Source organism: Emys orbicularis, chromosome 12 (genome assembly GCF_028017835.1).
Source record: "Emys orbicularis isolate rEmyOrb1 chromosome 12, rEmyOrb1.hap1, whole genome shotgun sequence".
In the NCBI taxonomy this organism is placed as follows: Eukaryota; Metazoa; Chordata; order Testudines; family Emydidae; genus Emys; species Emys orbicularis.
In genome coordinates this window covers 17323526-17333524 of record NC_088694.1, presented here as the reverse complement: position 1 = coordinate 17333524, position 9999 = coordinate 17323526, and the positions used below count along the sequence as shown (strand labels likewise).

At 49.2% G+C, this 9999-nt stretch overlaps 1 protein-coding gene and 1 pseudogene across 1 annotated transcript in view; one reads left to right on the top strand and one right to left on the bottom strand.

Moving 5' to 3' along the window:
- The first annotated feature begins 978 nt into the window (after window positions 1-978).
- Window positions 979-9999, top strand: part of LOC135886937 (somatomedin-B and thrombospondin type-1 domain-containing protein-like) — a 31475-nt gene continuing 22454 nt past the window's right edge. Inside the window, exons 1-2 of the mRNA XM_065414713.1 lie at window positions 979-984; window positions 1891-2218. Of these exons, the coding sequence (XP_065270785.1) occupies window positions 979-984; window positions 1891-2218 (334 nt within the window). The remainder of the gene's footprint in view (window positions 985-1890; window positions 2219-9999) is intronic.
- Window positions 4489-8070, bottom strand: LOC135886558 (SCAN domain-containing protein 3-like; annotated as a pseudogene).

The following is a 9999-nucleotide window of genomic DNA, read 5'->3' as shown; positions in this document are numbered from 1 at the left end:
TGGCGTCCTGGATTTGCTGGAGTTATATCTGAAAAAAATAGTGTCTTTTAAATATATATATTTTTTTGGTAGTATTCTGTGTGTCCCTTTTCTGGGGGCTTGAGCTGGCTAACAGCTGGCAGCTAATGCATACGTCATACCCTTTATGTTTCAAAAGTTGCAGAAGCTGAGCCATACATCATGTTCATCTCAAAGCCACTGCAAGGTTAAAGTCAAGAAACAAAGTGTATTAACATCAAGGGCAGATATAAGTATGTTATAGCAAAGAATTAGCCTAATAAAAATACTGTTGTGGTCTATAGCAATGGTCTGAAGTACTGAAAACCTAAGATTGGGGCAGGGACTGCTGTTTGGTTCTGTGTTTGGCCAGCTCCTAGCACAGTGGGGTCCCTGGTCCATAACTAGGGCTCCCAGGTGCTATGCCATACAGATAACAAATAATAATATGATGTAACATCACCATTGCTAGCCGAAGATCTCTGGAGTGTTACAATAGATTAGAATACTGTCAGGGTTTATTATCCAGTTGTATTGCCATAGGTGTAGGGTCCCCCCAACCAGTACCTGGGCCCCACTGCACTAGACGTTGCCCACACAAAGGCAGTCTCTGCCCTAGGGCAGTGGCTCATGTTGGCCTAAGGCAGTGGTTCCCAAACTTTAACAACCTGTGAACCCCTTTCACTAAAATGTCAAGTCTCGCGAACCGCCTCCTAAAAATGAATATTTCCAGGGATTTTCTCCTTTACCTGAGTATAAATTATAAAAACAGTGATCTTGGAAATATAACATTTGTTTTTATGACATGCTTATTATACTATTTATTATTAATTATTAGTTATCATTACAGTATTTTTATTACATTATGAAAACGGCAACACTCTTCCAAGATCTCACTTTCGTCGCTTGTATCACTTTGAATAAGCCTGTTATAAGACAAGGCTCCTATGTTTCATCAAGGAGTATCAGACGTGAAACAGCATGAAGGTATTTAAGAAGCCAACTCAAAGAGTTCCTCCTTCCACAAGCATTCAGGTCTTGAGCAGTCCCGGCAAACAACGCACGATACAACAAAGCTTAAACTTGTTCTTCATAATAATTTTAAAAACAATACTAGCTGTCTATTTAATTTTAAAATCAGCAAAAAATATCCACCTCCCTTTCCATTTCTTATAAGGAGTCTTGAAGTTTAAATCTCCTCAGTGTGATAGATATGCTTGCTTTGATCTGCTTAGCTCTTGGAAGTCCAGGGACTCCGGGCTGCTGGCCCCGTGCTGCCCAGGGTCCATAAGGACAGCTCTGTCCGTCGTTAGGGAATTTTTCCCCAAGAACTCCCTGTAACATTTCGTGAACCCCCAGGGCTTCACGAACCCCAGTTTGGGAACCACTGGCCTAAGGGAAACCCGGTGCTACTGGACCCTCATTAGGGGTGTGTCGGGCTCTTCAATGGCTGGCCTCAGCCCTGCCGGAGGAGAGGCGGAGGCAGGTGAATGAAATGAGTCCCACAGCCCCGCCCTCTCGAGCTTTGAGCTGGTCTGTGTGGATGAAACACACAAGTGTGAGCCGGAGCGCTGGCACGTGTGTTCAAGGGCGCCAGCGCCGAGCACCGGGGTGGGGAGGGGGAGTAGGAGGTTCCTGGGCGGTGTGTCAGAGCTGGCTGGGGAGAAGGCGCCTTGCTCCTTTAAATCGCGGGAGCTGAGCGCAATCGCCGCAGGGAGCGGACGTTGGGCTCTGGTTAAGGGAGTCCCGGCGGCGGTGGGATTCGCTCCTTCCCCAAAGCTCGGCACGTTGCGGGACGATGAGTTGAGCAGCCGCTGGCACCGCCTCCCCCCGGGCGCCTGCTCGCCCGGCTCAGCAGCACCTGGGCACCGCACCGCACCCCTGTGGTGGTAGCTGCCGGGCTCCCCACGCGGTGCCTGCCCGGCCCGCTCCGGGGCTGGGCGCGGCTCCGGCTGGGTTTGCATTTGCTGCCCTCGCCCCAAGCCGGGCGCGGCGATGGCTCGGGGCCCCGGCTGGCTGGCGGCGGCGGCGGCTGCGCTGCTGCTCCTGGCGCCCGGCTCGGAGGCCGGCTGCGCCGAGCTGGGGCGCTGCTGCCGGGGCAGAGACCTGGCTTGTGTCAGCAGCGGCTGGAGACCGGACCGATCCCACGGCGTCTGCTACTGCGACCAGGCGTGTCCCCGCACTATGGACTGCTGCCACGACTACCCGCAGGCCTGCCCAGGTGGGTGAGCGCCCGCTGCGGCCGGCGGGCGGCTGCCTGCTGGGATCCGGAAAGGCGCCAGGTGCCGCGGGGAGGTGCTGGGCACTCAGCACCGATCAGTCACTTTGAAGGTGCCTGGCACCCATAGGTGCCACGGGGAGGTGCTACCCGCCTGTGGGTCTCAAGGCAAGGCAGTGAGAACCCATGTGCCTGTGGGCGGCCAGGAAGAGGTGCCAAGTCCCCTCAGGGTTTGGCTCAATATTTGTTACTTTGCCCTGGATTTCACTGACTAGGGTTTGTGCTGCTGGGCAGCTCCTGGTCTGATCTGAAAAATGCCAGGTGTCCCAAGGTGTTCAGTAACAGCCTGGGCAATGCCTTTCTGGCTTGGGATAAACTCCTTGTAGTCTCCCTTAGCACCCCCACCCCCTTTTCTGGTGTTTAGAAATACCCAAGGGAGTTAAAGGGGCACCATCAACTGGAAAGTAATCTAGTCCGTTTTAAAAAAATGACTAAAGAGCAGATTCAGATCCGACACCTGTCCCAAGTTCCCTTTCCGTTTCAATATTGTGTGTGACTGTAATGTGTGTCTGTTTTCAGAACCACCCCCTTTCCCCCCTGGTACTGTGTGTAACTTCCCACCCCAACAACAGAGGGAACTGGCTGTGCAGGAGAAACCCCCAAAGAGGCCATCACAAATACACACAATACACAGACTAGTTTTCTCTCCTCTCCTCCAGTTATAGGAACCCTAGGCATTACTTACAAGAAGAGTACGTAAAACGTTTTGAGGCAGCAGTATGATGATAAATTTATGGTTTGCCTCTAAGATTAGGGTCAACTAACCTTCAGGACATGTCATGAGGCAACTCGGGTGAAGTTTATTATTTTAATGATACGTGTATTACCATAGTATCTGAGCACTTCTACAAGTATTAATTATGCTTCAGAAACCTCTGTGGAATAAGGAAGTAATAGCTCCATTTGACAGAGAGGGAAACTGAGGCACAGAACTTAAATGACTTGCCCAAGGTCACAGAGGAAGTCTGTAACAGAAATGGGGAAAGAACCCAGATCTCTTGAGTCCCAGTCCTGTGCTTAAATCACAAGACCTGCTTTCTTCTCATTAATGAATTGCTAACTCTAGGACCAGATCCTCTGCTGGTGTAAATCACTACAGCTCCCCAGAATCAGAATGCTCTCAAACTCTGTATGTGTCTGGTCTGGGTTCGGGCTGGGATTTGAGCTGGCTGGACCCTGAGCCCCAATCCATGGGCAGTTGTGTTTTCATGTTGATGTGCAGTTCAGAATGGCAGGGAGTGGAGCAAAGCAGTAAAATGCTTTAGAGCAAAGTGCAAATCTTTAATCAGGGAGGTAACTTTTTCCAGAGATTGGTGCAATCACCTGCCTGTTTCCCACAAACAATTTCCTCAAAGAGTCAGATGCACACCGATAGTATTCTTAGGTGTCCTAGTCACAGTTTCCATATTTTTCCTCAGTTTGGCTCTGCCCTAACAAAGTTTTGCAAACATTTCCGTGATCTTTTGGGAGCACTACTTTGAGGGAAAGTTCCCTTTGGGCAATGACTTCATATAATCATTTTAAATTGAATTTAGTGTTGGTGAAAGGGGCTGGGTTGGCAGTTCGGGAGACTGAAAACTCCTATTTACCCAACATGCACAGTATGGATTGCAGCAATGCAAACTACATCTTCGTTGCCTCAGCCCTGACCTGGAGGGATTAACTCCAGGGATGAGAGAAGAGCTCAGTCACTTTTCCAACTTGGCTCCTCTGGGCTGAGGCTGCCAATGAAGGGGTCTGTCCTGTTGGTGCTAGATGTCAGGATGGCTTTTAGTGATGTGGACACAGGCCCACTGGGAACTGAACTGTTTCACACGTGGGGAGTGTTTGAAGTACAGACACATCATGATTCCCAGTGGCCATGCCCTAGAGCAGGGCTTCTCACAATTTTTTTGGTGGCCTCAGAGTGCTTTGCACGTTCTTGTCTTTTTTTGATTATTATATTTCTTTTCTTTTTTTGGTAAAAGTGGTTGTCTGTCTGTACAACAATTCTGAAGTAAATTTAAAAATGCTTTGACATAATAGGTTTTATCATTATTATTTGGACTTCTATCTGCAAATAGGTCCCAATTTTTTATTTCAGAAAGACAAATATCAATCCAATCCAGTAATAATGATCTTAACAACAAACCTACTCCTATTCTATTGTATGTTAGAAATACAGCATGATGATAAAAGTTCTGGGTTTTACCACAACCATTGTGTAGATCAGATTACTTGCAAAAACTCAGCAGCTCTTTGAAAGGAAAGTCTGCAGGATCTCGGGTCTCCTGTGAAATTAAAATAAAAGCTTCGAGGTTCGCATCAGCGAGGCAGTTTCGGTACTTGTTTTTCAGGAAACGAAGTGCACGGAATGCCTTCTCACACAGCACAGTAGTAGAAAACCGGGACAAGCAAAGCAACTTTAGCTACAGGCTTGTAAGTGTCCTCAAACAGGTACATGTTATTCCAGAACTCCTATACTGTACCACCAGGCTGACTGAAGTTTGTTTTCATTCTTGAATCCGTGCACATTTTCAGCATAAGGGACTTGAGATTCCTTAAGTCCAAAGAGTCAAAGGAAGCTAATCTGTCTTGAAAGGCAGTTAGTTTGTTTGCAGCCAAAAAAGCTGAACCAGAATTGTTGAATGGGTCAGTCACAAAGGTGTACTGATGGGGGAAAAAAGCTTCCCTCACTGAAACAATTTTCAAGATCCTCCAACAGGATACTCGGCTGTAACCAAATACCTAAGCTGACTTTTTGCTTTACATTTTCATCCTGACAGCTGAGAAACTGACCTAAGCTTGTGTTTTTTAAAAAAAAAAAACCTGAAAAGTCCCATTCCTCTTGTAGGTGCTGGATGATGTTAGTGATTGTCATTTTAAATGTATTAATTATTTCAATGCTATCAAATATTGTTAGCTGAGGTTTCTGAAGCTCCCGGTTCAAGGAAGCAAGCTTTGGTAAAAACTCTTTCAAAAAGAGCAGGTAACCATGTACTTCTGGATCTTGTCGTTTTTTTGGACAGTTCTGGTGAAACTTTATTCAAAACCTCAATGAGCTCTTCTCAGAGCTCAAACAGCCTCTGTACACGGTCACTAAGCCAGTGGACTGGGTTGTAATTCAGCAGCACCTTGTGTGCTTCACAGCCCATTTCACACAGAGTTGCGAATTTCCCTTTATTGACACTGCTGGTGTTGACAACATTGATGGATTCCCCCCCCCCCCCCCCCATAGATTCAACCTCATTCATACTTTTCATTGAAGCCTTGCTGGCAAGTACTTCTTGGTGGCAAAACAGTGAACCAAAGAAAGTCTAAGTGCACCTTTCTTGGAAGCCGTTCAGCACCCCTACTTGTGCACTTTGCATATCTGCTGCCCCATCAGCTGTCAAACCACAGAGGTTGTCAAAGCTAACACGGCACTCCTGCATTCTCGCCTGCACACGTTCAAAAATGTGTTTGCCAGTAGGCCTATCTCTGAGGCTCACCTGACATAAAACACCTTCAGAAAAACAGCGATCACGGCCCAGAAAGCGAACGCATACGATTACCTTGGGATTCCTCATGACATCAAGGCTCTTCTCCAAGCACAGACTGTAGAAAGGGCTTGCTGTGACTTTTCCAGCTATTTCATTTTGTAGAAAATTCGCCACATCTCTTGTGCTGCTCTGTAATGTGTCGTTGCTCAGTCAGTGGTAGCTCTCTGAAAAGCTTACTTTCTGGTTCTATGGCCAGAACAATTTTCTTCAGGAGTTCTCCATCGCTGAATGGTTTCCTTGCTTTTATTCAAACAATTTTGAGCTGCTGCTGTTGTCTTTTGAACTCTGTTTTTGCATCATGTAACAGCTTGCGCCTCTGAAACTCATTGTGGTAATTCTGCTCAAGTACCCCTGCATGAGTACTATAGTGATGTTACATTGCATACATTTTGATTGGATGAATCTCTCTTACAAACAGCACAGGGCAACTTGCTCGGAAATGTGTTTCTGAAGCAGTCTGATTCCAAGAAACTGCATTCCCTGCTGGTCTTGAAATATTCGTTTTTCTTCCTCCCATGTTCTGCTTTTCTTAGCAGGAGGTGACTCCTGTGGGACCATATCTGTATCCCGTTCAGGGGCACTATCTGGCACTTAAATGGATATTAGAAAAGTAGGTTTTTTTGTGTGTCTTAACTCTTTTTTACCTTCTGCCACAAACAATCTCAGCCTACTCAAGCCCCACACGGTGTACCGTGATCTTGCCCACGATGAGGTTGACCAATAGCTGCTTACGGAGCTACAGTAGTGGGCGATGTAAACACACTGTTTACGTTTTTTGTGGTTTGAAAGGAAACCACATCTACGCAATACAGCTCTGCCTGCACTGTAGTAATATTTAGAAGGGAACAAGTCTGCATTATGATTTATGGCATTTACAAGGCATCTTTAAAACTTTATATCTCAACGATTGTTGGGGTGCTCTGGTGCATAGGAGTAGTTTGACTTCTATATCTGGGGGAGCAGAGCAGTGTGGCTTTAACCAGGACCAAACAGGGCCTTGTGGGTGGGGATTGTGGACAACTGCCCACAGTGCCATGGTGGGGGGAACGCCATGGACAAGAGGCAAGAAATGGGGCAGGCTTGGGGTATGAGGCCACGGAAGGGCGCTTGGGACAATGCGGGGGGAGGCAGTAGGGCCTATGGGTGATGGGGCAGTGGGTGGGGAGCCTGGGAGGCAGCAGGAAATAGAGATAATGGGGGGCAGTGCTTAATTTGTAATGAAAGGTGTCAGGGCTCAAGCTGGGCACCTGCTGGTGGGTGCTGAGCTCTGAAGGCAGGTGACATTGTGGTGCTAACTGTGCTGTGAAAAGTGATATTTCTGTTTTTTTAAAATATCACTTTTCACAGCACGTCCTGGCAAATTGAGAGCTGGGTGGAGGGTGAGACACCAGGGCCAGGGATGATAGATTTCGGGGGGGAGTGCCACCACTGCATGGTCTGGGCTGATGGTTGGTGCCCTGGGCCAGCACCTGCAGGATTCCAAGGTTGGCACCCGCTGCCACGTGGCCAGGGGTTGGCCCCTGGGGCCGGTGCTTGGGGTCTGCGCCTGCTGCCGGATGACTGGGGCCAGGGGTTGGTGCCCAGAGCCAGCACCTTCCGGAGCCTGCTGCCCTGCAATCGGGGCCAAGGGTCGGTGCCCAGGGCCAGCACCTGCTGGAGCCCACAGCCGGCACTGGAGATCTGCACCTGGGGCTGGCGGCTGGGGATCGGCACCCAGGGACGGAGCCCACTGCTGCGTGGGCAGGGGCTGGGGATCGGTGTCCCGGGTGGGGGGGTCGGAGCACGCAACCCAGGGTCGGCAGCCACCACTGGGGTGGGGATTCGCACTTGCAGTCTGCACCTGCTGCCGCTCGGCTGGGGCTAGGAGTCTGCGTTGGCACCCGTGGCCAGCACTCACCGGAGTTCAGGGTTGGCATCCAGGGCCAGCGCCCTGGGTCAGCTGCCAGGGCTAGGGGTCAGAGCGTGTGGCCGGGGGTTGGCGTGCTGTGTGGCCAGAGCCAGGGATTGGAGCCTGCCGCTGCTACACAGCCAGGGGTTGGAGCCTGAAACCCCATGGCCAAAGGCTGGGGCTATGTGGCCAGAGCTGGGGGTCTGCACAGGAAAGCCCTTGGCCTGAACCTTGTGTTGGCACCTAAAGCCCCAGGGCTGGAGCCCTGGTCTGCAGCCAGGCTCCCTAAGTCCCCGCTGCCCAACCACCCCAGGGCTGAACCCTGAGTCCCCTAACCTCCCCTCCCCCCCTCCCCCAGTAGAGAACTAACCTTGCTCCTTCAGCATTGTCCAGAGAGGCGGTGCAGGGTGGCGCATCCAGGAGTAACAAGGAGGAAGGGGAGGGGCTGATGCTTCCCCCCCCCGGCCCATCACTGCCCAGGAAGCTGCCGTGGCTGCAGGGAAACCCCCTGGTGGCCGTATTTGAGAAACGGTGCCCTAGGGTAGCACTGGCACTGTTAACTGCTGTAGCTATGTCATGGACGTGCAGCCAAGCAGCATCTGTATAGCCATGGGCGGCACACACAATCGTAGCTATGTCTATGTTTAACATGCATGGCAGCCCATGATCCCAAATGCCTGTGTGTGTAAGCCAATGTCTTGGAAGAAAACTGCTATCACTTACCCAGCTAATGCAGACAGGATGGGCATTTTTCTTTTCTCGCCTGCAAGAAGAAGGTGCTCTAGTCTAGAGAGTCACAAAGTGTGCTTGGAAGATCACTCTCCCTGCACCATTCGATGTATGAGGGGAGAGGAGGCTCCACCACCCACATGAGTAATGTTGGTTTGAGAGGACTCAACACAGGGCTGCTAGGGTTTAGAAATCTCTGAGAGGCAGTTCCTTTCTCCAGCACCTGTGCTGACCACAGGGGTCAAATATTATTGTAGGGTCATGCTGAGGGGCCCCAGTGCCATTGGACTAGCCATTTCACAGACATGTAACACAATACCGGTCCCTGTTCTTAAGAGCTTGCACTCTAGGTAAAGGAGCAATTTCTGAGAGTGACGGGAAGGCAACAAAATATACAGCTCATCTCTTGGTGCTGCTGCAGGATGGAAAGCATCTGGCAAGCTCGCTGGCTGGAACAGTGAATAAACCTCGAATACATCTAGGGATAACCGCCTAGAGGGATCAGGCCCTTGTCACTGCTATAGTGCTATAGGTGTGCATGGCAAATAAGACTATCCATGCCCAACAGTTTGTTGTATTTATTGGGTTTTTGATTTAATCTACAATAGGGGTGGGATGCTGTTCAAAGAGACCATTGCTTTTTGCTTAGCATAGATCTTCTGAGCCCAGGTCTACACTACAGAATTACTTCGGTAGAACTACGTCACTCAGGGGTGTGAATAATCCACCCCCCCCAAACGACGTAGTTATACCGACCTAAGCGCCGGTGTAGACAGCGCTGTGTCAGCAGGAGAGCTTCTCCCACCAGCGTAGTGACCGCCTCTCGTGGAAGTAGATTAACTAAACTTACAGAAGAAGGTCTCTCCGTGGGTTTAGAGCATCTTCATTAAAGCGCTACAGCTGTGCAGTTGCACCACTGCAGAATTTTAAGGGTAGACCTGCTGCTGATGTCCTTGGTTAAAGGAACTGCGGGGAGGGGGGACACAAAACCCTCACTCCCCCCCTCTTTAAAATTTTTTTTTTAAGTCTTGCTTTTCTTAGTTTAGAAATATCAAGTCATAGTCTTCCAAGGAGGCCTTCAGGGAAGATAGGTAACTGAAGTGGAAGAGTTCTCAGCCCTCAGTTGAAGAGGCTGGGGGTTGAATTATTAACCAGGAGAGCTTTCTTCCCAATTGTATGCCAAACAAAAACATAATTAGCGAGAGAAGATGGATGAGGTATTATTTTTTTTTATTGGACCAATTTCTGTTGGTGAAAGAGGCCAGCTTTCAAGCTACTCAGCTCTTCTTCAGGACTGGGAAAGCTGACACTGAGTCACCCTAAATAGAATTCAAAGTGAAGTGGGCAGTTAACACCTCTGCAGTCATAGGACACAGAGGGTTGGTGGGTTAGAGATTGCCATAATGAGTCATAAATCCAGTGTCTTTATTAAGACCATGATTTTTAGTGTCTAACAAAATCATGAATTTAAGCTCCTGGGCTTATCTTTTGAAGGTGTGGCACAGGTTTCCTTTGAGGACAAGGACTGAAAGGTCACATGTGAAGTGATCATTTTGTGAAAAGTGTTCACCCACAGACGGCATGGT